The sequence below is a fragment of the Acanthochromis polyacanthus genome, chromosome 7 (assembly GCF_021347895.1).
Source record: "Acanthochromis polyacanthus isolate Apoly-LR-REF ecotype Palm Island chromosome 7, KAUST_Apoly_ChrSc, whole genome shotgun sequence".
Classification (NCBI taxonomy): domain Eukaryota; kingdom Metazoa; phylum Chordata; class Actinopteri; family Pomacentridae; genus Acanthochromis; species Acanthochromis polyacanthus.
The window spans coordinates 38470067-38497651 of NC_067119.1; the positions used below are offsets into that span (position 1 = coordinate 38470067).

The 27585-nt window shown below is 39.3% G+C and overlaps 1 protein-coding gene across 3 annotated transcripts; it reads left to right on the top strand.

The window, feature by feature from the left end:
- The first annotated feature begins 277 nt into the window (after positions 1–277).
- Positions 278–27452, top strand: golga1 (golgin A1). Of its 3 annotated transcripts, XM_051950670.1 has the most exons (24): positions 278–474; positions 1268–1497; positions 4875–4965; positions 6508–6582; positions 7878–7975; positions 8063–8095; positions 10055–10183; positions 10468–10637; positions 10910–11021; positions 11108–11191; positions 11583–11708; positions 12519–12614; positions 13074–13169; positions 13295–13390; positions 14360–14500; positions 15139–15213; positions 15834–15923; positions 16124–16226; positions 16996–17156; positions 17929–18087; positions 18206–18265; positions 19797–20021; positions 20157–20243; positions 25191–27452. In XM_051950670.1, exons 2-24 carry the CDS (start codon positions 1369–1371, stop codon positions 25269–25271), a joined length of 2517 nt encoding a protein of 838 aa, XP_051806630.1. In that variant the 5' UTR covers positions 278–474; positions 1268–1368; the 3' UTR covers positions 25272–27452. The 3 variants fall into 3 exon arrangements, with proteins under 3 accessions (XP_051806630.1, XP_051806632.1, XP_051806631.1); XM_051950672.1 differs by lacking the exon at positions 10055–10183; XM_051950671.1 differs by lacking the exon at positions 6508–6582.
- Positions 27453–27585: the final 133 nt, after the last annotated feature.

The window sequence follows — 27585 nt, forward strand, 5'->3', positions numbered from 1 at the left end:
CATTACTGTAAGGTGACAGTTTAATGATATTGCACTCATCTCTGTCATATACTGAACACAAACTGTTTTCACTTTCAGTTCAATTAAAACAGTTTGGCTAATCATATTGGTTCAACTTCAAATAAATCAAAATGAAGCAAATACTTCAGAAATATTTCATGTGCACGATTTAAAACTGCTGCAGCAGTTGCTTTTCCTGCCTGCAGGCAGCGCATGTTGTAGCTCCGTTTCCACGCCTCTCAGTTCTTCTGTCCAATGAGTAGCAGCCTCGCCGTGACGTCCTCAGTCACGTGTGTTAGGGTGATTACGTGTAGCTAACCAACTAGCAGCTTTTAGCTTGTCAGACGAGACAGTTGATACCACACAGCGACTGCCAAAGCTCTAGTTGTATTTGAGTGTGTGCGGAGAAATAGCAGACGTACAGTCACCGAGCATCTAAAGACAAGAACGGATATTTTAATCGAAGTGTTTATGGTAAGAAACGGAGACTTCAGTTAACCAGTAGGCTAACGACAGCTAGCATTAGTCGGTGGTTGACTCTCATTGTTAAAGCTAAGCGAGCTAGCTAGCTAGCTGTCTGTCAAAACATTGTCTGACAGCGTAATTATACATTTAATAATTGGATTTACACGGATTAGACACAGTTAGCTTTTGCTTTGCAGCAATATATGATTGAACTCATCCACACTAGCTAAAATGTAGAGTTAGTGAACGACACACTCGAGCTCAGCCATAGAGAAGTATTTAGTTACACACTGAAGAGGCTTTGTCAAAATCTGATTTTGCTCTCCAGGACTTTTATTTTTGATGACTTCCATTCTTTTTATAACAAATTTTTTCGGAGCTTTTGGAAAAAAAAAACATGTCTTGAAGTGATAAACATTTAAAAGTCTGGTGAAGGTTGCATCACATCAAAAACATTCAGAAGGTTGTCACCTGCTTGGTGTAACCGAAATTATCGGACAGCTGTTGGAAACATTTTGTCTTCCAGGCAACTGTAAAATGTTTGCTTGAAAAACACGGATTAATAAAAAACAAAACACTGTTTGTATTAAATCAGCTGGAAATTCCCTTCAGTAGACAGATTAAACAACCAACACCCGATGTTGCTGCTGTCATTGATATATTAAAGTAGCACACCTATCATGCCAATGATGGATGGCAGAAAAAAGCTAGATTACAGCAATGTGGCATTCCATTGTTAAGAAAGACACTGCTACTGTTGTCAGTTTTGGCATTTTCTTAACTGTGTCTTTTCTTTTTCTAGATGTAGCAGAATGGAAATACCAATGGAAAGCTCTTTGAAGTGGTACTGCATAAAGACGTGGCTGCAAATCGCACTAAAAAAGTGGCACTAAAAGGAACAATATGTTTGCCAAATTGAAGAAGAAGATTGCAGAGGAGGCGGCCACAGCACCCAAGAGTGGTGTTCGTATACCCCGCACCATCAGCAAGGAATCCATCACCTCAGTGGGGGCAGACTCAGGGGATGACTTTGTAAGTACTCTGAAATCCTCACTAGCATCATGTTTCACCATTTCTTCTTGTTTGAGTTTTTTATGTTTTGCAATGCTTTTGGTGCATAACCAAACACTGATTGGATGATCTATTGCACATCAAACAATATTTTTGTGGATTTCATGAGAGTTTGTGAGGTGAAGACATTACCAGCTATGCTATCACAGCAGGTCCTAAGTGGGGTGAATTGTTTTTAAATGTTTAAAGGACATGTCTTATACGACATGTGCCACATTGTATTTCATCACTACACCTATCGGTGTGAAAGCTATTCTTTGCTGATAGCTGTTCTCCTGAAGAAAGCCTGAAGTTTGTAAGATAACATCAAACTCTCCATCCTGGAGTGGATACCAAACAACATGGATAGGATTTCTTTGCTCTGACTGAATTCTCACAGGTAGAATAAGATTTATTTATTTTTTGACAGAAGAAGTTGCAGTCGATGCCATGTGCCTCTTTTTCTGTGACGCTTAACCTATTTGGAACAGGGAAACAGAGAAGTCTGAATAATACATTGGCCTGTGTAATGTTGAATAAAACAGCTAGGTGTAAACTGTTGTCTAAACCATTAATAAGTTCTCTCAAAAACAGACAGACCTTAGTATTTGATGCCACCTCACGCCCACAGAATGAAAGAAAAGCTTTTGGAATGATGTTGGTGGTTCTCCCTGTGAGTTGGCACTGTAATATTTAGCCCACTTGTCTTAATGTTAGAGATTCTCTATCATCTGCTGTTGATGATTGTGGTCCAGCTGCGTTAGTAATCCCCTCTGTGGCAGTATTAGAGGCTTTACCACCCCTCTCCATCACTGCCATTATAAAGTTGTGATCAGTACAGCATCTTTACTTTCAGTAATGTTCTCAAGAAGAAGAATACATGAAATTAGTTATTTAAACTCAGTTCTGAATTTCACAAGTGTAATGAAAAAATTGACCAAATTTCAGCAGTTTAGCAGAAAAACATGAATAAATTAGAGACATTTTTTCAGTGCTTGCATGATATTAGAAAGGCAGTCATTTGATTAATTCTCTTGTGAAATTAACTATAAAGACTGTGGTTTTATATTTTGTGCTGCTGTTAAATTGCTAACTGTTAAATACAGAAGTATCAGAGACTATGTATTTATTATGTTCTATCATCTTTGGTACATGTCATTTGTCACTGAAAATCACAGAAAATCCTAGAAATTGAGGTTAATGTTATCCTAGGAATTTTGGCTTTTTTTCTAAACAATAACTAGACAGGCTGAGTGTGTGTAGGCAGGACATTCAGGGCTTTAACAAGGATATGGAGTAGCCAGAATTATTATTTGATTTTTATGTCTTAGCCCAGATTTGGTGGGCTTTTACACATTCTTATGTCCTTATTCCATCATATATACCGGTCGTAGTTTTTCCATGTCTTGATCAGGTTGGCTACTCGGATGTAGACATAGAATGAAATGAAGTATGTGAAAATTAGGCTTCACATACGCAGTCTGTAAATACCTGTCACGTTTAAACCCACACCTACTGCTGACTGATTAATAACAGTCATTAGACTTGGTTAGTCTGTGGATTCATTTTCTAACCAGAAGCATAAATGCACTCCTATCCAACCAACATAAACAATGGTATAGATATTGATATTAAATTATATAATGCCAAAAATATCTAGAATGAATCACTTGAATTTCAAATCATGTGAATCTATTGAATATGCTCAACTTCTACTCAAATCAAATCTTTACTGTCATCTTGTTTGATATGAAGCCATTTAACATTTTCCTCTCCTTTAGATGGACAAAGTGCAGTGTATTCAGAGAACTTTTTAATACTTACTGCACAATCATTCACTTTTGTCCATCAGTGTTTTCTGCTGTTGTCCTTCCAAAGAGGATGTCTGTCCAATCAATGCATTATTTAATGTTATTGTGCTAATATTCATCAAACACTACAGAGGATTCTCTGCTGTCTTTTGTTAGGACACTACTGTAGTGCAGTCACAATCCTCCATTATTTTACTTACACTGTTTAGAAGTGGCAGCTAGTGGTCTTAAAATGTACACAGAATACTACTACTTTATTTGAATCAGAATGTCATATAACCAAGTAGCTGGCTGTTGCTAAATATGTAGTTGGATGTTTGGTTGGCACTTGATGCTTATTGAAGACAGTGTGTTACTGAGAGTTTGTAGGCTTCCTTTGATAGGACAGTGAGGTGAGACAAAAACTGTGTGAGAGCAGAGGGAATGACATGCAGCAAATGATCTAGCCAGCCAAGAATCAAATGGAAGACTGATCACACACAGTCTATGTGTCCATATGGTATGTGTGCTAACCCTCTGGCTTTTGGGACGCCCTCTGTTTTATTCAGTATTAAGGCCAAACTCTGTACTATGAAGCTCTGCTCAGTGTTTAGCTCTGCTTGACAAATTCCCTTCTTGTGTCATCATTAAAAATACTCAGTGTTGACTTTTTTGTGATAGATTTTGTCATTCTTTTTGTTTCATTGGTTTATTCTGCTTATTCAGGGCTGCTTTAGCATGTTCATGCTCAGAGTCATAGTTTTGTCAAATGCTTCCTTAATTCTTTTCAAGAGAAATGTTGCTTGTAATGTTTGTAAATCAAATTTGCATCTGTGTAAAAGCTCTGTTCATTGGTGCAGACAAGATGGTGTCATGTCTCACTGAGTCCTGAGGCTATAGTGTTGTCTCAGTTGCAATTCCTAAATAATTTAGTGAAGTGGCCGAGTAACAATGCCGCCAGCCGATATGTGGCATTATTCCTTTGGTATGATGACAACAAGTAGCCTGTGTGCCACAGTTTATCCATCTTGTTTGCACATCATTCATTTCATATACTTTTCTTGCAGCCACTTGGCTAAATATCAATGACTTGATATCATATCTGTAGCATATCATCAGTGCACTGAGATTACAGAGCATCTTTCTGTGTTATGTGACGTTAAGGATAAACTTAAAGTTTTAGATTTGATCAATGATGTCCAGGGAATTCTGACAGGTCATCAAATCAGAGAAGTAGCAAATAGAACAGTGTTTACTTTTAAAATATTTAGACTCTGGCAACTTGGTGATTTCTGACTTATTTAGTACTGGTTAGTCTATGAAATGTTTAAATTGGCATTATCTCAGAGACAATGGTAATGGTAGCTGTCGACATTTTTAGTTTACTGGTGCATATTACGATAAAAGCAGCAAACGTGCATTAAGGAAGCTGTAACCTGAGAATATTTGACCCTTTGTTTGGAAAATCACTAAAATGATTAGTCAGCTATCAAAATAGTTTCTGTTGATTGTCATACTGTCCATTCAGTGGTTTGTTGCAGCGCTGTAATGCTTTGTGTGTGTCTTCAGGCATCTGATGGCAGCAGCTCCAGGGATGACCTGCCCGCCCAGCTCCTCAGAAGAAACGATCAGATCAGGAAGCTGGAGGCCAAGCTATCAGGTAGGACATGTCAGGCTACGGTTAAGCAAGTTGAAAAATTCAGCCTAAAACCTCCAGGAGAGATCAGTACCAAAAGCACCAGATCTGTCAGTGCACAAGGCTGTAAACGATAAACCCTTTCCCACCTGCTGGACAGTGTAAGATGATCTGATTTACTTCAAACTCACATGGTCATTTTCTCACAGGGAGCTAAAGCATTAATCAAAGATGAAATTACAGTGTTGATGAGTATTTTACACTAATAATTTGCCTGTTAGTGTACCAGTGTATTGCCTTTTAAGCAAACATCAAGCATCATACAAAACAAGTAGTTTTACTTTGTCTGCTGCTCTGCAAAAAACCATGGCCATGATGAACAAAAGCACTTTAGAAAGTGGATAATAATGACCACACCCATGGAAACAGACAAATACAATCAATTAGATAAAAAGTATCCATGTTGAAGGCACTATGGTGGATAAAACATTGATCTTGGTAATAAAACCTTTATGTATGCCTTAAAGGATCTATGAGTCTGCCAACAGCTTCTGCTAAAGCTACCTTTGCCAAAGGAATATGGTAAAATTTTGTCACTGACAAGTTTGAAAGCTATGCTGGAGTCAGTGTTATAGTGTCGAGTAAATTAGAGTCAGTCCAGCTTAAATCTTTCTTTGACACAGTTACAACACTTAATGACCCTGGTTGACTGACTTAATCCAGTTCTGTTTCCTGTAATTTTAATAATCTTAAGTGAGTGAACTTCACAGTTAGAAGGTTGCAGCTTATCAGAAATGGCATACATCAGTTTATCAATGTCATAGTAGTCGTGATAGTGTTAAAAATGCAGATTATTTTTCATTTGGCCCTTCACTCTCTAAGCCATCTATATCCACTCAAGAAACTAGAGCTGCATTTGCCTTAGAAGAGCAGAATCCTCCTCCTGTTTTAACTTTATAGCAGGATGGCTGATTTCTCTGTATACCTCGCCATGCTCTACATGCTGTAAAAAGAGGGTGTTAGAAAGATCTTTTTTGTTAACTGTGGTTATAGCATGTCTCAGAATGACAATGATGATTTGTTACTGCTTCAGTGTTTGTGGTGTGTTTATTCCAGGTGAAAGAGACATAAGATATGATGGTTTTTGTTCGCTATTTCTCCCCTCCTCTTCTCAGTGCGTTAGTGTCCTTTCCTTTGGGTGGCTTTAGTGACTTTGCACCCTCAGTAAAGGTTGAAGGTCGCACATTCTCATGCTGCCTTTAAACCGCTATGGTTTTCTCAGATAAGAAAATCATTAATTGTTTTACTTTCCATTATTTCTCAACCATGTTTTCCCTTTTGTTTTCTCCCTCTCCTTTTGTTCACCTCCTCCCCTGCCTCTCTCTTGACTGTCATCTACCTGCTCCCCACTGGTGTGTGTGTGTGTGTGTGTGTGTGTGTGTGTGTGTGTGTGTGTGTGTGTGTGTGTGTGTGTGTGTGTGTGTGTGTGTGTGTGTGTGTGTGTGTGTGTGTGTGTGTGTGTGTACTGTTGATACCCCATCCCATCATCCTACTTCCCAATACCAGACTACGCTGAGCAGCTACGAATTATGCAGAAGACCAAGGACAAGCTTGAAATTGCATTAGAAAGGCATCAGGATTGTACGTACCTCTACTCTCCTCCCAATTAGCTTCCTTTTTTTATTTTTACCTGTCTGTCCGCTCTAATAACCATAACCTGTGCATCATCACTTCCTCTCAGGAATATAGTTTCTGATTCCAGCTGCTAATATCATGGGCTTTAAAGGTTTTCTTTGGGAGGGCTGGATGCTTTTTCCTTTAAATCTAAAACTCCATCGTCTCATCTTCCACACTGGTATTTGTTTAGCACATTGATTTCAGAGTTATGTATGTGTTGTCTGTTACTCTACCCTCAGTTCCCCCCACACTTTTACATCAGTTAACTGGTGCTTCCTATTTCATACAAAGTGTGGCAGCAACTCCTAAAGATATGATGTTGATTTCTGACAGAAACTGATGCAAGTAAAGTTCACTGGCTCTCTAGCAGTGTCTGTGACCATTCGGGTAATGACTGCAGCATTACACATATTATTTAAATGTCTAAATATCTTATGGTTGAGTTGTTCTCCTTGTCATTACTACCAGTGGAAAAACGTGTATCAACCTCTTTGATAAATTACATCGGTCAATTTCTGTGGCGTCTGTTGAACTCTCTGATATTGTTGGGATTTACTTTTCATAGTGTATTTATGATCCTGAGTAGTTTTGAGGACTATACGACCACAAGTCTATGCAGGCAAGAAATGTCACAATCTGCCCCCCTTCTTGTCCCCTGTAGGCAGTTGGTTTGTTTTCGGACTCACCAACATCTTTTCACCACTCCACACATTTTCACATATCAGACTAGCATCTCTAAAGCATGAAATTTGAGCTGCAGCATTTTTTTTTTCTATTCAATAACTAGTTGATCAACAGAGAACTAATCTGCAACAAATTTATTGGTCAGATAACCGTTGCCAAAAACTCCCTGTTTCAGCTGATCGTGTGAAAAATAGTTGCTTCTGTGTGTAGCGAACTTGATCTTTAGGGTTTTGGAGTGTTCTTTAAACAAAACAAAGAGTGATGGCATTCCCTTGGTCTTTAGGAAACTCATGGTAATTTTTATTGTTGTGATATCTTATAGATGGTAGCTTTACTGCGACAATTGCTTTACTGCATTTTAGTTTTTGTCCGCTGCCATGCATCGCTTGTCTTTGCCTGTTTTTGCTTCTGGGATGAACATACTTCTTAATCTGACTCTTTTCACAGCTACTAACAGTGCCACTATCTGTGCTATTTAATGCTTCTATTATTTGCTCTCTTTGGTTGCATGCATGTCTTTCTGTATGGTTTTAATCTTTCCTCTTCTTTGTCTCTCTCACACTTGTACTGCTCAGCATCCATAAAGAAACTTCAAGAACAGAATGAATCTCATCAGGCCAGCAGAGCCAAAATGGCAGAGGGGATGACTTTGGCTTTAGAAAAGAAGGATCAGGTAAATACCGCTCTTTCTCACTTATTTTTACTGAGCAGTGCTGGTTTGTTGTTTGTGTACTTACCTCTTAATGTTCTTTACCTTTAGGAATGGATGGAGAAGATGGCCAGTGTAGAAAAGGTACGTCTTTAAATCTATATTTGATGTTGATGAAAATTGTGTATGACTCAATTGCAATTTGTTTTGCAATTAAAGATATTCAAACTCCTGGCTGTATTGAATGCAAAGGATCAGAAATTTCAGCTAGGGCTCCTTTCCACCTAACCTGTTTGGCATTGAGGTACTTGATACCACATCTCTAGCCCCAGTCACTACTGTGCAGTCTGGTTGCCAAAGAAATCCTCAGTACAGAGAGAGTGGCGTCCATGATATTTTTTGCTTCACTTCCATGGATATGTCATCTGTCCATTTATACAGTCTATGGTCAGGAGCAAATGTTTACTGGTGTAACGCTAACTTGAAGGTGCCCTGTGGTGTAAACAAAAGCTAAAGTTAGGTTTGCAGTCAGTTTCCCTGCAGAATGCATGTCCTTTCCTTTCGGACTATTTTAAATCAAGCATTGTTAATGTCCATGAGATCTTGGTAGGGGTCGTCTTTCCTGCTTTTGCTGGTGCATTGATGCATATTTTGCTGTGCTACTACTGTGAAGTTGTACAAAACCATTAGCTGTGAATCCCATCACCTGAGCAAGCATGGGATCAACTGGAGACTTATTTAAGCTTCATCAACATTACTGTGTTTTTAATTTTTATTAATGTGTAGCTTCTACTGTGTTGACGACGAGTGTCCACATTACTCTGGAGTTGTATGACCTCTAAAATAGACACCTTTGGAAATGCTGCTGATGTTGATTTAGTTTTAAAACTCTGGGGTTGTGTTTTAGTCTAGACAGCAGACACATTTGTCTGATTGGACTGTGCTGTTAGATTTGTTTCTGGATTCATCACGCTCATGTCACACAAGTGTTTGCTTAAATAGGACTAAAGCTTGTTTTATGCTTGACGCGTCCGTGAGGTCTGCGTGGCTCGGTGCAGTCGAATTACGTCATTTTAGCAGCAACACCTCCTCATATGGCCCTTCTCAAACTGAAAGTTTCCATGTCGTGTACCTCCAAATTTTTCTAACAACGCGGACGGAGACACATGGTAAACTGGTGGAAGAACAGGAGCTCCTAGCAGCAGAAGTTCAGATATACAGGGATTTATAGAATTCATCACACAGAGATCACTGTGACGACCGACTTATGAACAATTCGTGATGTGAAATTACAACTAACTGCTGAAATGCAACCGTTTGGTGAAATGCCATGTTGCAAGTGGTGTAAACAACGGCAAACTTCTTCTACTGTAGTTTAGTACTAGAGTAGACTAGGTAGACGTGTATTTGTGATATACTGCCCCTGGAGTTTGGGAGCAGAATGGCGCATGAAGTATAAAACCACACACATTCTCTCGAACGTGTCTCGAGCGTCTCATTTCTGCCCGGGACGTGCATGGGGAAAGCACGACCCAGTCTTAAGCTATCACCCTTGTCTACCACTGATCAGTTGAACATGGATATTGGATTACAGATGCTGCTGACATTGTTTCCTGTGCTAGCAACTCTTGTACAGTTATGGAAGTCTTTGGTCTTCCTTTTTGCCATTGCTTCTCCAGTTTCTTTTTATTACTATGCAACCAACCCTCTGCCTCACGTTTACACCAGCACCCACATACTCAGTGTACGTGATTGGCCATACTCCTATGTATACCTTTTCGGGCATGCTAGTGTTCACAACGAATATTTCTTAACCCTTGATGCACAACATGGGTCAAGAGATACCCATTTTCCATTGAATAGGGGTCACTTTTGACCCATGTTGTGCATCAAAGGGTTAAACTGAGCTAGAGCGCTTGTCTGGATGGAGAACATTTTCCTTTTAAAGCAATGTTTTAAAATGAAAATATGTTGATGTGAAGGTAGCCTTAAAAATGGTGCCATAGTGCTACACACTGCCATAAACCCCACTGCTCCAGCTACATGGATAGAGTGGACAATGCAACAGAATAACGGTATAATATAGCTGTTGTGTTTGTTTAGGAGAAGGCTGCCCTGTCAGCCCGGCTAGAAGAGATGATGGAACAAAGCTTAGCACTCTTCCAGAAAAGAGATGACCTGGATGAACTGGAGGGCTTTCAGCAGCAGGAGCTCGCTAAAGTTAAGCACATGGTGCGTACCTGTGGAGCTAGGAGACTTTTTCTATGATATGTTTGCAATTAAAATGAAAATTGGAGAGAAATCTGAAAGGATTGGCAGTCATTTAAAGAGCTACGCTTTGTACTCAGTGCTATCGATGTGCCTCAGTGTTGGAAAGCAGGCTCTCTTGGCACTAAATGTGTTTATAAGCACTTAGTTTGTTGAGGTGTGATTCAATGTAATGGGTTCATATCAGCACGTTTTCAGTGCATGGTTCAATTCTAGATTGTGATTTGTTACCCATTTATGCCCATCAGTTGCTGAGGAAGGAGGAGTTGCTGAGCCAGCGGGAACAAGAGATTCAGCAGAAGGAGGCTGATGTTCAATCAGCCAAACGAGGCCTATCAGAGGTTCGGAGGAAACTCCAGGCTCTGGAACAGCAGCACGAGGAGAGCTGCAGACTTAACTCTGAGCTTGAAATAGAGCGGTAAGCAGGACTGCAACAGGCAGCAACATGCAAGTTTATGACATATCATAATTGGGAGTTTTTTGAGGTGGGAGTCTTTTGGTCAAGTGTCTGTGTTAACATTTCCTCACAATTTGAAAAACTGCAAACCACATTACCAACAATTACTATTCGTTGCAAAACCGAAGAAAAAGTTAAATATCCTTTTCTACAAATAAGTCTGCATTTGTTGCTGGTCTATAATTATTGTTAAAGCGTACTAGAAGTCAAAGCGCATCTAACTGGATTTGTAGAGAGGAACTGCTGCTGCTCAGAGAGGAGGCAGATAAGAAGATTGGTGAGCTGGAGGGACGATGCCGGGATCTGCAGTCAGTTATCCAGCAGGTCTCTGAAGACTTCCAGAAGGTCAGTCCCACACACAAACTGCACAGGCTACACTGTACTGCCCTGTTCATTCACTGACTGTTAAAATGCAACATGTTGTTTTTCAGTCGCAGAGTATGGTGTCAACTTTAGACAAGTCACTCCATGAATTACAGACTGAACATGATGCCCTGAAGTTGCAACAACAAAAGGTCAGAACATAAAGAGCAGTACATGTTATCAATAATAATAATCTCCTGCAGCCAAAGGTGAAAGGCAAACAGTCTGTATATAACGGGTTCAAAAAAACTGTCAAATACTGCAGAATGAGAGTGTCCTCAAGCCAGGGTAAGTCAGTGTGTTTGATCAGTTCTCTGGGGTTGTGAGGAAATAGTAGGGAGTCTTATAAATATGTCAAATTACAGAAAAACAACAAATTGTTCCACATGTCCCTCTTGTCTCTTGGGGCAAAAATCGTAAATAATCCTTAGTTCAAGTTAAATATAGTTTTCAATTTAGTTTATGCAAATTTATAATAGTTTCATAGATGAGAGAGCCTGGATTCTGTACCTGGTTTTGAATGTGTCGGCCATCTATCATCAGGCTGCTGTAGCAGAGGAAGACAAGGAGCGCCTGTTGGTGGACCTTCAGAAGAAAGTAACCTCCTTGGAGAGGCGGCTGCAAGGGAACCTGAGCCAGGATGAGCATCTGCAGGAACTTCTCCAGGAGGTCAATAAAATTTCGTAATGTCCATGCCGTCTTTCTGTTCTTGAGAATTTACACTGACAGTCAATAGAAACTTTGAGACCACATTTTTCAACATAATTTTTATTTTGAAGCCCGAAACTGGATTTTCTTCATATGAATCATTTCTTTAGCATATTGGCATACAGAAACAAAAATCTAAAGTTTCAAGAATGATTTCAAAATAAAGAATTTCGCAAAAGAAAACTGCACCTGCCAAACACAAAGTCACAACAGTCAATACCGAGTATGGCCTCCATTTGCTTCGATGCAGGCAGCAATCCGTCAGCGCATGCTTTGGACCAGGCTTCTGATTGTGGGTTGGGAACAGCCCATACGCCTGGCTACATCACTGTAGCTCAAAGCGGCCTCCACCATCCCCAGTGCCCGGAGACGCTGTTCATGTGATAGACGCGGCATGATGCTGTTCACTGGACTAACAATGGTGGCCTTTTTTGGGCCTTTATATAGGCCTTCAAAACCCATTCTCACATTGTGCAGATACTCACTGAGTATTGCTTGGTGTCTATTTGGTTCACTTTTGCAAAGTGACCAACCCATGTGCAATGAATCATGACAAAATGACAACTCATCATTATCTCAACTACCAGGGCACTAGATCATCAGTAAATCCACAATGAATAATTACAACCCCCCTACAAGTAGAATTCTGCGTACATTTCTACCTGAAAGTTTCTGCTGACTGTCAGTATATATTCAGACATCATATTGACTAACAGAAGAAGAAGCAGGGACACGAACGCCCATTTATCAGTGCTGTTGATGACTTTTCAGAAGTCCAGCCTGTGGCAAAGTCTGGAAGAGACCAGAGCAGAGCTGCTGGCTGTGAGGACAAACCATGCTGATACTGTCAGCTCTTTGGAGACACAGGTAAACCAGGGCATTTAGTCCTAAGATCTAATGCATGGCAGTGATCACACTGTAGGGCGCCAAGTCTGCAATCCTCATACAAATAAATGTAATTTGTGGTAGTGAAGTAGAATAATACCTGATGAGGTAATTAGAAGTAGAAGTACCCAATTAGTGGAATGATCTGTGGTGATTAAAACGCTTCAAATCAGGCGCTAAGTGGTACAAGATGTACAAAATGCTGCACCCAAATACCCGGCTGAGCAGGTCAGATGAACAAAACAGCTGTACCATTACTTACTCCTGTGACTTTCTTGACTTCCTTCATTTCCAGTCTGGTCACTTTCACTTTGAGTTTAGTTTCAATATCAGCAAAAAATGGTGTTTTCCCAAAATCTCCTTTAACAGATCAAGTGATCATAAGAAAAATAAACACAGTTTTAGAATATACAGTGTAACGTGTCTCTTGTCTGTCCTCAGGTATCTAGGATGAGCTGTAGTATTACTGAGCTGCAGACTCTTCTCCGACACAAAGATGACTCTTCCAGGGCCTACAAGGAGAGAACGGACGCACAAGTAAGTTGTCAGACACCAAACATTCTGCTGTAAGGAAAAGATAATAAAATAATCGTATCACACACTCACATTTGCAGCAGCATTCATTCATTAATTACGCATTCACTGTATTATTTCTTCTTCAGATAGCTAACCTGGAGCAGCAACTTCTAGAGAGCAGTGAGAAGCTGAAGAGTACAGAGCAGCAAATCACAGAGAAACAGCAGCACATTGATAAACTAGTAAGTACCAATTGCTTTTGGAGCATGAAATGAGTCTCTCTCTCACTCTCTCTTTTTTTTTTTTAAACATAAATAGATCTTATATCTTGTTCATTTTGATTGACTGTCTGAGCATGGACCAACTGGGTAGTAATGGCCAGGTAAAGTAAATTAGTACAGATTTTTGAATAGGGAGTATTGTAATATTCCATACATGCTAAACTGACATGCATGCCAAACTAAATCAGTTGTTGATTTGTTAATAAAAGGATATTAACTGAAATTAAACAAAAGTTCAAATAACTGCTCAGCAAACAACCAAACAAAACTCAAATTAGTAAAACCAATGTGTTCTTTACTTTAGTGCCATCTGGTGGTTCTGTCAAGAGTGAAAATTTGGCAAGCAGCAACACAGCCCCATAGTGCTCCTAATGTCACAATGAATCGTCATACAGTCAAGAAATATTTCTTTTAAAGTTGTTTTGCTTGTGTCGCTTTTGTTTTCATATATAAATGCATGTATGCAGAACTGTCATAGCGCAGTCCTGGTATCAGTAAAAATGTCACTTGGTTAAGGAAGCAAAATATCTAAAGCTAAACTTGACTTCAACTTCAGCCAACACCAGGGCCGAGCATTTCTGCCTAGAAACTGCAGTGTACCAATGACGGTCTGATTTTGAAGCATGAAGGGATTGTGTTCATGAAATACTCTTTGAACTGTCTTTTTTTTGACTGAGATCATTTTATAGGGGATTAATCAATAGCTGGAGAGTGACTGTAGTAAGATAGGCTATTAATCTACAACCTACAACTATTTGTACTCCAGAGCAAATAAAAGAAAGCCACCATATGTTCATATTAAAAACTTCACATTGGCTGTGTGCACGCAAGTCCTTCTCTGTAGGAAGGTGTAAATTTTCATTTGGATAATATGAAGTTGAGATTTTTTGTATGCATTTTTTTAATTGTGCATTTATATGTTTTGTTCAGCAAAGAGAGTGGAGTGAAGAAAAAGCCTTTCTGGACCAGCAGGCGTGTTTGTTAGAGCAGCAGAATCAGAAGAATGCCAGCCAGCTGGAAGAAAGCATCACTTCTTTACAGACAGACAAAGAGAAACTGCTTGACAGGGTGGTATGTTTGCTGCTTCTAATTTTCACCTCTTTTTGATTTCTTTCTGAAGTTTTTGTGTCATATGTAATACTATGGCTAACTTGTGTTGCTAGTCTTTCCACCTCATGTTGTACCTGTTACTGAAACACTGCTGTCATTTGGCACACGTGGCTCCCCAAAGCTTTCTAAAGCCTGTCTGACATGCATTCCATACTGTTAATCTGAGAGCAATTGAACATATCTGAATGTGAACCCTGGTCATGTTTCTGTATAAGTTGCACCAACAATGCGACTCGGTTGGAATTTCCATGTGTGTTTTGAAACGGTCTTAACCGAACCATCACATCAATAAATGGTCTGGATAAGTGTCTTTAAAGAGAGGGGGAGAGCTGTACACATTTGTGCAGTCACTTTATTCGTTAGGTTCAGCTAAAAATTATCCCGACTTGGAGAAAGGGCCGATCAGAATTAAAAAAAGAAAAAGGAACAAAAACAGGTCAAACTATGAACTTTGCTCCACAAAAAAAATGCCAAGGGCTTAAAGGGTTACCGACTAGTGGAAACAAATGTATGTAATAATTCTAGAGAAGAGTGACTAGAGTAGAGAAACTGTCCTATGTTGACTGATGTTCTTCAGGCTGCCTGTTTTTGTGTGGTAGGCTCACCTGGACAAGCAGATAGACAAAGCAAACTCCACCCTACAGGAGCAGGCAGAAGAGCTGGAACGATGCAAGGTAAAAACTACAACATACTAGATTGTTTGCACACATTCACATTTTATTCATTTTGAAAGATGACCTTTATTCTGAACTCCTGTATTTCCAAATGCAGTTAACTTTAACTTTTTAGCTGTAAAGATCTAACCTAATGGGATTCTTTACAGTTAAAGATCAAATTAGGCTGGCAGGAGGAACAACCGGTAAAACAAAAGTGCAATCCAAAATCCAAATCTGTGAAAAATTTAACAAGTAAATCTAATTTTTGGTTGAGAAATATCAATACCATATACTTTTTTTTAAATTATGTACTTTTAAGTCAAAGCTACAGATCAGTTGTTATGTTCACTTACTTTAACCTGCGATGGTACATTTAGTGACAAACTAATGTTTATATGCAAAAATAAAAAAAACATTGCAGGTTATAGATTATATATATGTTTTTACTGTGTATTTATGTAAACACAAATTGTCTCCTGTTTTTTCCAAATTGATTTTTTCCATCTCCAGTTTGCAGAAATAGTGAAATTCTGTTGCTTAGACACTGAAAATAAGACAATAAGCACTTTATAGGATGTATAGTCTCTCTAAAAGCAAGGACGTTGAGTGTATTTGTATTTCTCGATGTGTTCCCTCAGGCAGAGTTGAACAGTCGGCAGACGGTGAGCACAGAAATTGCCAAAGCTCTGGAAGAAACCAGACGACACAAGGAAGAGTTGCAAACAAAGGTCTGTTGGTGAATCAACTTCATGGAGCAATCAGAAATGGTTAACGTGGCTTCCTGCGATGACGTAACTGTCTTTTTCTAGACTTGTTCCAAATGCATTCTGTACATCCAGAAATTCATACGTAGCTGTTTGCCATTCTTTTTGCAGGTGTAAAAGTGTGTTCTATGCAAATAAAAGTGCTTTCCTTTTCATGATGTCAGGTTGAAGAGCTGACAACCTCTCTGCAGAGCTCACAGCAGGAACAAGCCACTGCTGCTAAGAAGCTGGTCCTGAGAGACGAAGACGTTGAAACACTCCAGATCGGTATGCATGCACGACACATATTGAAATTTTGAACACTGTAGAACCTACTGTTTGTATTTGTTATGGACAGCAGTTCTAATAATCAAACTGTCCCCAAAAGTCCAGCCTCACATTACTAGCCAAATCTTAAAAATAAATAAATAAATAAAATTTCCTTTCCATATCAAGTTCCTATTCTTGTCCAGAGTTTTGGAGAAAGTGGTATTAAATATTGTGGAAAAATTCCAGTCACAGTTCAGGACTTGTGACTGTACAGAATCTGCTCTACTTAAATGTCTAATGATCTACTGCTTTACTGATTTTGTTTTATAAATTCTTTTTTTAAAAATGCCTCCTGAACAGTAGAGTTTGGATTGCACCAAGCATTAGCTTACCATTTTATTACAAATCAGATGTGGTCCAGACAGTGCTGTTCACTGCCAAAAGGAAAGCTGTGATTATGTTTACCTGTGTATTGGATTTACTTAGGATTTGCAACTGTTATAGCTCCTTTTAAACTGATTCCACATGAATTCATTTAATTCAAATTGTAAAATTAAAAACATAGAAAGATGGAAAATGTAGCTTGATTGTTTAGAATTTGTCCTCACCATTCCATATGATTGTGTGTGTGTGTGTGTGTGTGTGTGTGTGTGTGTGTGTGTGTGTGTGTGTGTGTGTGTGTGTGTGTGTGTGTGTGTGTGTGTGTGTGTGTGTGTGTGTGTGTGTGTGTGTGTGTGTGTGTGTGTGTGTGTGTGTGTGTGTGTGTGTGTGTGTGTGTGGCATGCAGAGGTGCAGAGTCGGCAGGCGTCATTGGACCAGCTGCAGGAGGAGACTGAGCGGCTGCGAGCCCAGCTGGAGCAGATGGAGCGGGACAAAGACTCTCAGCTGATCAGCCTGAGGGACGAGCTGCTCAGTCAGACACAGCAGCTAGACAGCTGCCAGGCACGGGTCAGAACCTTCACACTGTCAAAAACCTTTGAACGTACTTGTGCATACTCTCACATAGAGCATACATGCTTTCATTATTTTAAAAAAAAAGAGGTTCGTTTTGTGTCAATAAAGCAGATTTAGAACAGTGTTCTTGCATCAATACTTAATTAAATTCCGTACTTTGGCGAATGCTTGATAATAGGTGATTGATATTATTACCTCCGCCAAGGAGGTTATGTGACACCCGGCGTTTGTGTGTCTGTCTGTCTGTTAGCAAGACAACTCAAAAACGCCTGGGCAGATTCACATGAAATTTTGAGGGGATGTAGACTATGGTAAGAGGAAGAGCTGATTTAATTTTGGTGGCAATCTGGAAAGGAACCTGGATTCTGGATCACTTTGAATTTTTTAGTATGTTGTAGTATGTGGTCCAAAATATGACAAAAACATCATAGGTTAGTATGTCGTCCAACAAATTGGAGCAAGGTGTCCAGATAGCTCAACTGGTTAAGAAGGTGATTCATAAACAGAACTGTGTCAGAGACGCAGGTTCAATTCCAGCCCATGATCTTTTACTGCATGGGTTTCCTGTTTTCCTCTCTATCCTTGGCGGAGGTCTGCACTCTCTGAGTGATTTTCTAGTATTTCATTTAATGCGCAACATTTTTCAAATAATCAGTAAAAAGGTCAGGCCAGGTTACAGCATTTACTTTAAAACTAACTAAACTTAAATTAATGTGCTTTACCTGGAATATGAAATCATGATCTGTGTTTGATGTGTTTTGTACAGATCTCATACCTGGAGGTAGAAGTAGAAACTCTGACAGAACAGCTTCACAGCCCTGAAGTGTGTGAAGAGGATCAGAATGGCAGTGTGACCATGGACGATCTAGATCATATTCAGAAAGTCAACAGAGAGCTGGAGCAGCAGCTCAGTGACAAGAACAGGGTTGGCCACCTTTTTCACATTTTGTTGTTCTAAAATACCAATATTATCTCTGAGCAACCTTCAGATACATACAAGCAGGTACATCACCGAACATTAAACAAACTATGCTGTTTTGCAGACCATTAAGCAGCTGCAGCAGAGACTGGCAGAACTGAAAAGAACTCTGCAGAAGGAACTGGTAAGATCCAGTCAGTCTCATTGTGGTGGAATGTGTCTGCATGCTGAAAATGTTGTGATTAAGGTCGTTGATGTGTCTTGTTCTTAAAACGGGAGGAAAGCATCATGAAGCAATGTAATTTGGACAACCATCTTTATATTTTTCTGCTCTGGTTTAGGCTAAATGTCATGCTAAAGCTGCTCTGAATATAAATACTTCAAAATTCCAGTTATGTGCACAGCTTAAGAAGAAATACAATTAAAATGTAGTGTGAAACCAAAGATTGAAGCTTGCTGCAACTACAGAAGACATTTAAATATTGAAAATCAGCATGTTTGGAAAGGGAGGGTGACGAAGTTGGAGACAAGTTACAACCTCACTGCTGGAGGATGCATGGTCCTTTACACTGTTCCTCCAAGTGTTTAATTGTGTTTTCTGTATTTTTAGCATATTTCAATATTTGGGTACATTTGCTTGTTTGTAGTATTTTGTTCAAATGCTGTGCAGGAGTTGTTAACCCCTTAAACTTCAGTGTACCGCCGGCGGTACACTTACTAATTTGCATAGGAATTTCAAGAATGTCCGAAGGCTGCAAACGCGATTATACAAACACTATACGCCGATGGAAAGCTTAGATTCTCATGAATCCGCCGGTATAAACCACTTTCAGATGTGATTACCACAGCGGGTGAGAAAAACACATTTGTCCGACAAAAACAAATATTCATCCATCCGTTCTCTGTACACGGCTTCAACGCACACAGCGCGACTCACATTTCCGGGTTCATTATTACACACAGAAAAAAAGATTCCACAAAAAACGGCCATAATCCAACCTTTTACATCCAGACAACACAAGCCAGTAAACTATTTTGTCCAAAACATGTCCTGAAGTCGGTATAAAATCCCCGAATCGGTCGTTTTCAAGGAAATGCACCTCGCGATGTGCGTCCAATATTCCCTGTATTTTTCGTCTTTTTTTTTTTAATTTAAAAATAGAATATTAGCGATTTTTTTGTACTGAAAACGGCTGGAATTGACTGCAGCTTAAAGGGTTAAATTTGGTGGCTTTTTCTTCATTTGTGTTCTCATATTGCAGCACACTCAGCTAGAGCAGTTCTAGCATAGATACAGGTTAGGAGTGAAAGCTGACACACTGTCATGAAGCAGTGATTTGAGAAATGAAAATGTGTCAGCACAATAAAAATGTGTGAGGTTTTACTTTTACATTGTATATGACAACTGTAATCCCTTTAATGAATTTCATTAATGCCAAAATATAGATTATTAATTCCTTTTTGATTGACATTTTTTGTTCCATTTGAAGTTTATTGTGTCACATAGGAAACACTTTTACATAATGCAATCCAGTTTGCCAGCAACGCTAGCTTTGACTTTAGCTGAACATGAGAAGCTTCACAAAGGGAGGACTTGTTGCAGGATGACTGTTTCACATTGTTCTTCACTGTACAGAGTTTTGTATTTTTTTCTGCCTATTCAGTCTAAATTAGGATGAATGTTATATGTATCTTTTCCTGTGTGTGATCTGTAGAAAATAAAGCCTGAGCCAGAAGCTGAAGGCAGGGAGAAGTTGCCAGAAAGCCGAGCTGAAAAACCGGAGAGAGTTTCTTCAGACTCCCCACTGGCATCCACTCCAAGCCCCCCGACCTCCAACACCACAGTGACCAACACCTCAGACCTCAACGACTCACGAGAAATCAACTTTGAGTATCTCAAGCACGTCGTCCTCAAGTTCATGTCATCCAGAGAAGCTGAGGTAGGCCTCCTTTGGTAGCAAGTCCTTTGTGTGTGTCACTACAGCAGTCTGTTATGTATGGACTATATGGCAGTTCAGGCTGTGCTATGAACCCAGACTGAACCCGTGTTTTGTTTTGTTTTTTTGCTTCCTCAGGCCTATCAGCTAATACGAGCTGTATCTGTGCTGCTAAATTTCACTCGTGAGGAAGAGGATATGCTGAAGCAAACTCTGGAGTACAAGGTTGGTGTTGGAATAACGTTTCCTATATTCAGTCTTCATCTTTGGAGGCTTTTTACTACAGTGGTGGAAAAAAATTTTGGACACGCCAAACATTTGTGAAATATTGCATCAAGAATCTCTCTTAGGTCTTCAAGTGTAAATTCATTTAGTACAGTCACAGCTAAAATACGAAAATCCTAAAAAAAGACATTAAGAACTTCAAACTGATTGGTTCCATAAAAATGCATAAGAAATTTTGAGTATTGGGTCATTTTGGTCCCAGTGATCCACTAATGAAAGTTGTGCTTTTTATTAAAAGACACAATTTTTGTTAAAACAAGGAACCTAATGCAGGAAACACACCTGAAGATGCAGATTCTCAGCCAGGAAGGGTACAGCTGCTGCCAGATATCCAGGAAGTGCAGATGCAGTCCTTCAGCAGTTGGATTCACTCTGCAGAAAAACAGACCAACCAACAGCTTGGAAGACAAACCAAGATCTGGGTGTCAAAGGGTTTGTTCAGCAAGAAGTGACTGCTTCCTGATCAACATGTGGAGAAAAAACTGCCAAATGACATCACAGGAGCTTCAGCAGCAGTGATCAAACCAAACTAGTGTCCAGTGTTCCACCTGCACTGTACATGGCCAACTTTTAGATCATGGCTTAAGGTCCAACAAAGCTTTCAAGAAGCCCCTGATCAATGAGAGACAGAGGTTAGCCCGACGTCGTTGGACCCAAGAACACAAGAACTGGACAGCCAGGAAGTGGAAGAAGATTCTGTGGTCAGATGAGTTCAGTTTCCAGCTTTATCTTCCTCCTGCTGATGTGAGGATTCACAGAAGGCCAGGTGAAGTCTTATCTCCAGCATGTACAGCACCTACTGTCAAGCATGGTGGAGGCAGTATCATGGTTTGGGGATGCATGAGTGCTGCTGGTGTTGGTCATCTTACATTGAACTTTGCCAAGTATTGTGGCATTCTCCAAACCCCCATGCTCCCCTCTGCACATGCACTGTTCTGTCGAGGTCAAAACAGGATAATGCCCCTTGCCACAGATCCAGGACCAGTAGAACTTGGCTGCAGGAGCTCAGCATCCAGGTCTCAGAGTGGCCAGCTCAGTCCCAGACATGAGCCCCAGTAAAAATCTGTGGTGGATGATCAAAATGTCTGTTTCAAAGCGTAAATTAAAGAATTTAGAAGAATTAAAAGCAGTAATTCAAGAAGAATGAAGCCAGATTACCCCTGAACAGTGTGAACGGCTGGTGGGGAAGATCCAGCCAGGATTAGAGCTCTACTGCTGCTAATGCAGGACTACTGAATATTAATTTGATAATGTTTGATAGTTTATGTATTGTATGTTAAATTTTTAACACGTTCTCTGTTATTTATTGACTTTCATACTGACAATGTTGAGAACTGACAGACTGAAACTGTCAAGAATTTAGTTTTTTTCATTTTTCATGTGAACAATAAACCAAAAAATCTAATTTGTATTTGTTTGTCTGATTCAGCCACACCTTTAGAAACCCAAAAAGATTTTTCCATAAATATTTCATGATAATATTTGAGATTGTGTAAAATTTTAAGGATACTTGAAAACTTTTTTCACCACTGTATGACTACTTGTTTTGACTGTATCCGAAAAAGCTAAAGGGTGAAGAAAATCTTTAGTGAGTTGGCATTCAATAACTCCAGCCTGTGTACAATTTTAAAGGTGTCTAAAAGCTTTTTTCCACCACCGTGTCTATCTACCAAAGGGTAATGTGTTGATTTGAACAATTTCTTTTGTGTAATCAATTATGACTGACACGTTGTCATGAAGCATTGATTTGAGAAATGAATCAAGAATCAAATTTTAGAGTAAATTTTCTCTAAAATTTACTGTCATGCAGCAGGATGATAGGACGATAGTTAGAAATCCAAATCCTGACACCAGTTATTTTGCTGTGAGGCAGCCCCATACACTGCGTCCCATTTCCAAGTGTTGCTTTGTACAGTGAACCTGGGATGGTATTACTATTAATAAAGAAAGTCATTAAAATTAGCAATAACTGTTCATATAATAGCTGTTACAATTTGTTTGACCCAATTACTTTAAAGCTCGTGTCCGGAGTTTCCGTTTGTTTTCAATTTACGTATCATTTTTTAACAAAGCTTAAATGTGTTAGTCTAGTTCGATACTATAATATAATGTTAGTATGACGCGATATGAAAATTTATTCCTGAGCTCCGCCTTCCTCTCATAGACCCCCCATGTTATTCAAAAAGCGCCGGTCGCTGCCGACCAATCAAGTTCAAGCTTCAGCTTTGTCATGCTGTCAATCAACGGTTACGCGCACAGCAAGCAAGCCCATGCAGAGGTGGGCGAGCTACACACTACGCAACCGCGCGCACATTTGTTTTGCTTGTGGAGGAGAGAGCATCAGGGATCAGCAACTTCCAGAAAAGTTACCAATCCCACGGCTTGTCAGGCCAAGAGACTGCAGGATGTTTTTTGGCTCGGGGTGCTCGCATCGCTTCCCGACCACGACCTCCATAGCCCGCCTGACGGCTTCGTTTAGATGCCCGACCTCTGGAGGAAGATGTTGGGGCGTCTGGGACATACTCTTCGTCAGAGGAGTCATGCAATTCTGAACTCTAGATAGAAATAAACAAACAATGTAACACATATACACGCGTAAATGCACTAAGTTTGATAAACAACGTCATCGAGAGGGATACACGAGTGTAATCACATATTGAAACTTTACTCGTTCGTCCTAGCAGATTCATGTTATTTTGGTATTAGGACAAGTTAGACTCAATACAGAATTCTAATGTAATTCCTTTATTATTTACCAAATGTACTAAATGTAGAAGAGTGGAAAACAGCAAAACAGGCGAGATGCTGCAGCACTCCGGGCACTCCTCAAGTACTGCGCGCGTGCACAAATAAAGGGGCGAAATCAGAGGGAGGGACCAACAGTGTTTTGGGAGACGCTGCGATTCAAACTCCGGACACGAGCTTTAAATAAAGGTTGATGCTAGAGGTACGGACCCGTACCTGTAGCATCTGTTCTAGAGGTACAGACCCGTTAAGGTCACTGAAGAGCTGGCGCCGGTTAACTACTATTTGCTGCACATTACAGGCAGTTTATATGAATGACTTTGACGGCGAACATTGTATAATTTAACCAAAAATACACCGTCTCCTCTCACACTTTAGACATTGCAGTTTTTACGCTTTTAGACGCCGTGTCTAAATTGTTTGAAGTCCAGTTCCTATTAATTAGTTTACCGCGTTCAGTGGTGGAAGCGGCTGACGAACTCCATTGCAAATGTTCCCATTTAATTTCGGACGCTAATTTACAAGATAAAGTTAAGGATGTCGCATATGAAACAAACACTCGTGAATGGTGAGGAGCAGCTCTTTAATTCGGCATGAATTTAAAAAACCCACAAACTCGATTTACTGTGATATTGTGAGATTTGTTTGTGGTTAGGTTGATGCTACAGGTACGGACCCGTACCTGTAGCATCTGTACTAGAGGTACGGACCCGTTAAGGTCACTGAAGAGCTGGCGCCGGTTAACTACTATTTGCTGCACATTACAGGCAGTTTATATGAATGACTTTGACGGCGAACATTGTATAATTTAACCAAAAATACACCGTCTCCTCTCACACTTTAGACATTGCAGTTTTTACGCTTTTAGACGCCGTGTCTAAATTGTTTGAAGTCCAGTTCCTATTAATTAGTTTACCGCGTTCAGTGGTGGAAGCGGCTGACGAACTCCATTGCAAATGTTCCCATTTAATTTCGGACGCTAATTTACAAGATAAAGTTAAGGATGTCGCATATGAAACAAACACTCGTGAATGGTGAGGAGCAGCTCTTTAATTCGGCATGAATTTAAAAAACCCACAAACTCGATTTACTGTGATATTGTGAGATTTGTTTGTGGTTAGGTTGATGCTACAGGTACGGACCCGTACCTGTAGCATCTGTACTAGAGGTACGGACCCGTTAAGGTCACTGAAGAGCTGGCGCCGGTTAACTACTTCATGTACGTCTCATTAATATTTATGGTAAGGGAAAGTGCCGTATCCGTAGGCCACAGGCTACGGGTACGGGTCCGTATCTGTAGACACTACCTTAAATAAAGGTGTTTACATTAATTTTGATGTATTGTGATTTAAGAAAATACTGATTTTCAAGAGAAAAATAAAGTGAAGATAAGATCAACTTTATTGATCCCACAGTGGGGAAAGTTCACCATTAAAGCAGCTCTAAGAAGAAAAACATAGTATATGGCAGTACAGAATAAATTAGAAACGCGCAGTGCAAAAATGTAGAGAGCAATAATTACACACAAGATTTTTTTTAAGAAATATATTTATTTAGATTTATATTTAATATTTTTTTCATTTATAGTGTAATGATCAGGGTAAAATTATGAACTAATTATTCGCTTTAGTTTTAGCAGAGGCTAAGTGCAACTATATCGGTTAACTTTCACTTAATTCAGCTTTCACTCTAGTTGTGTAGTTAGCTGTCTGTCTATGACTTTAGCTAGTTAGCTGTGTAATTAACTGTCTTTCTATGGATTTAGCACACACATTTCCAAACCAGAGTGCAGTATATGGCAAGTGCACACACAGGTTAGCCATACTGCATTTTGGGGCTTAGCATCATTTTGAGCTGCTGACAATTTCAAAAACTATTTATTCTGAAACTATGTATTTCTAGAGCAAAATGTTTTTTTTTTCTGTAGGAAAACATATTGTTTACCTGTAGAACAGCCAGACACAGGTTGTAACTCAGTTTAAACCAAATATATAGTGACTGTGCTTTGCCATTGGACTGTACAATTTGAGCAGTTATTCAGTACCCCTGTACCAACATCCTCACACAGCCAAGAGGATATGTTCGTATGAGAGCTTGTTATGTTCAGCTCAGTGTATGACTGGTTTGTTGTCTGTCCTCTAGATGTCCTGGTTTGGGTCCAAACCTTCTCCAAAAGGTATCATCCGGCCGTCAATCTCAGGCACTTCGACTCACTGGAGCTGATGGGAAGCAGTAAGAGCTGAAGTGATGGAGAGAAAGGATGGAAAGGACCACCTCCAGGAAGAAACAAACAACGTCCTTCTAGTGTGGCATCCATCGCTAAGCAGCACTTTAGCTTTAACCTTTGAACGGCTTCCCACAGTTTTCTCTGGCTCTCTGTGGGAGTAAGTTGTTTTTTTTTTTTTCTCTGTGGGGACAGAGAAGGGACAGCACATCTTTGAGGGATAAAGGCTTATTCATAATCAGCTGTTGATTTTAAAATGATGTTTTTTTTTCTCAGTGGCTGAGGCAGACCAACTTTTGTCAGCGGTCTTATTTTTCTTTTGACATATGACAAGTCTGAAAATAAGTTAGCATGTAAGAAAATGAGACATCAGAGAGAAATAACAGAATGACTTGACTGTTGTTTTAGGGACGGCCTCACTTCTGCACTCTTTATGGGATAAGCATCATAACGTGATGCGATTGTCTTCACTGGACAGAAAGTACAGCCTTTGATTGCTGAAGGAACTATTAGCATGTTACTTGGTTATTCTTTCATTTTTATCACAGAGGGCTTATTTGATGAAAATGTGTCATTTTAAGGATCTGTGCAGGATACTTAAACTGTCTTGTCTTCTGTATCAATGAAAGTTTAATAGTATCTGTGAAATCAACATGAATACTTCACATTGGTGTCAAAGGACCTTAATCTGTCTGTATGTTAGCACACCTCAGTGTCCTTTAAATATCAAAGTAATCTGAACAATCACTGGAATCCAAGCGACATTGTTGTCCAGTTGCACCGCCAAATCACAGAATTTGACAACATTGCCATCAGTACCATTATAAACAGTGAAATGTAAATGCTGTTTTTTTGCTGAATAATAACCATTTAATTTATATCAGCATTTCTCAGTGCCCAGAAGTAGACCATGACTCAATATTTCTGAGGTAAAAATATGTAATATATTGACAGTGTTGATATTTTTGACTTTAAAAAAAATGTGACAACGATAATATTTATCATCAAAATACATTTTTTTAAGGATCTATTAAATTTGACTACAAAGAATTTTGTGTCTGTGGTGGAGAAACTATGTAGCTGGTACACTTTGGCCTTTCTGTACTGCATTTTTTTTACTACTCACTATATATATATATATATATATATATATATATATATATATATATATATGCCAGCATGTGTGTGGTAAGCTAAAATCTTGAATGCCCCAGACAAAGAAAGGCTTTTAGAACTAAAGGTTTGTCACTCGTGTATCAAAACGGCTTTACCATTTGAGTATTTTTACAATGAGTTGACCCTCCAAGTAGACGTTGCTCTTAGATCCTTCCTCCATCACCTAGTTTGGTAGACAGTTATCTAACAATGGCCCTAACTGAAACCACCTGTCAGCTTAAATATCTGAACAGTACAGAGTGTTGTTGAACTGACTGTGTCCCCCAGTTCAGGGTAAAAAACAAACACAGTGTGTACATGCAGACTGTTGTAGGTGCATTAACACCAGTGTGAATGAAATGGGCTGTATTTTTACAGTTGGACAATGTTAATGTGATAATAAAAGTAAATGCTATGTAAATGACTGGAGGACATGCTCTACCTTTACCTGCCTTTGCTAATTTAAATGAAAGTACATTCCACATGTCTATTTATATATACAAATTTGTACATACTGTATGCATTGAGATCTTTATAAATCAGTGGATGTAAATGGTTTGATGTGAGCAGTTTGCAATATTTATCATAATTGTAGACCTGAACCCATACATGTTTCTGCCTCAGCGTGTCACTCAGCTCCTCTGCCCATCACTATCTCCTACTCCTGAGTGTGATGTCAGTCACAACATTTATTTTTCTGCCTTTTGAAGTTGTATCTGTTTTATTCATTCTTTATATATTGGATTGCAGGAGTACATCTGTTAATGCGGAACTGTCATGTTGTTTCTAAGGACAGGTAGCAGACTGATGTGGTCACACTGACTCCATTGGATAATATACTGTCTCCATGAGAATCAAAGAAACCGTGAATGCACTTTTTAACTTCTGTGTGTTAAACCCTAAAACACAACTGTACAATCACTACAGCTTTTTTGTCTTTTTCTTTTTATGATTTGAAGATTGCTGCCACTATCGTGGTTTCCTTTCCAACTTTTATTAAAAATAAACCTGAAATCTAAATCACAGCTTCAGGCTCCAAATCCTTGTCAGAATGTCATTTATATATATATATTTTTTCATGTTTTGTTACACACTGTCACCATGTGTCACATGATCTAATTTGTAAAATGTCAAACTTTTTGCAGGTTCCATTTCCAG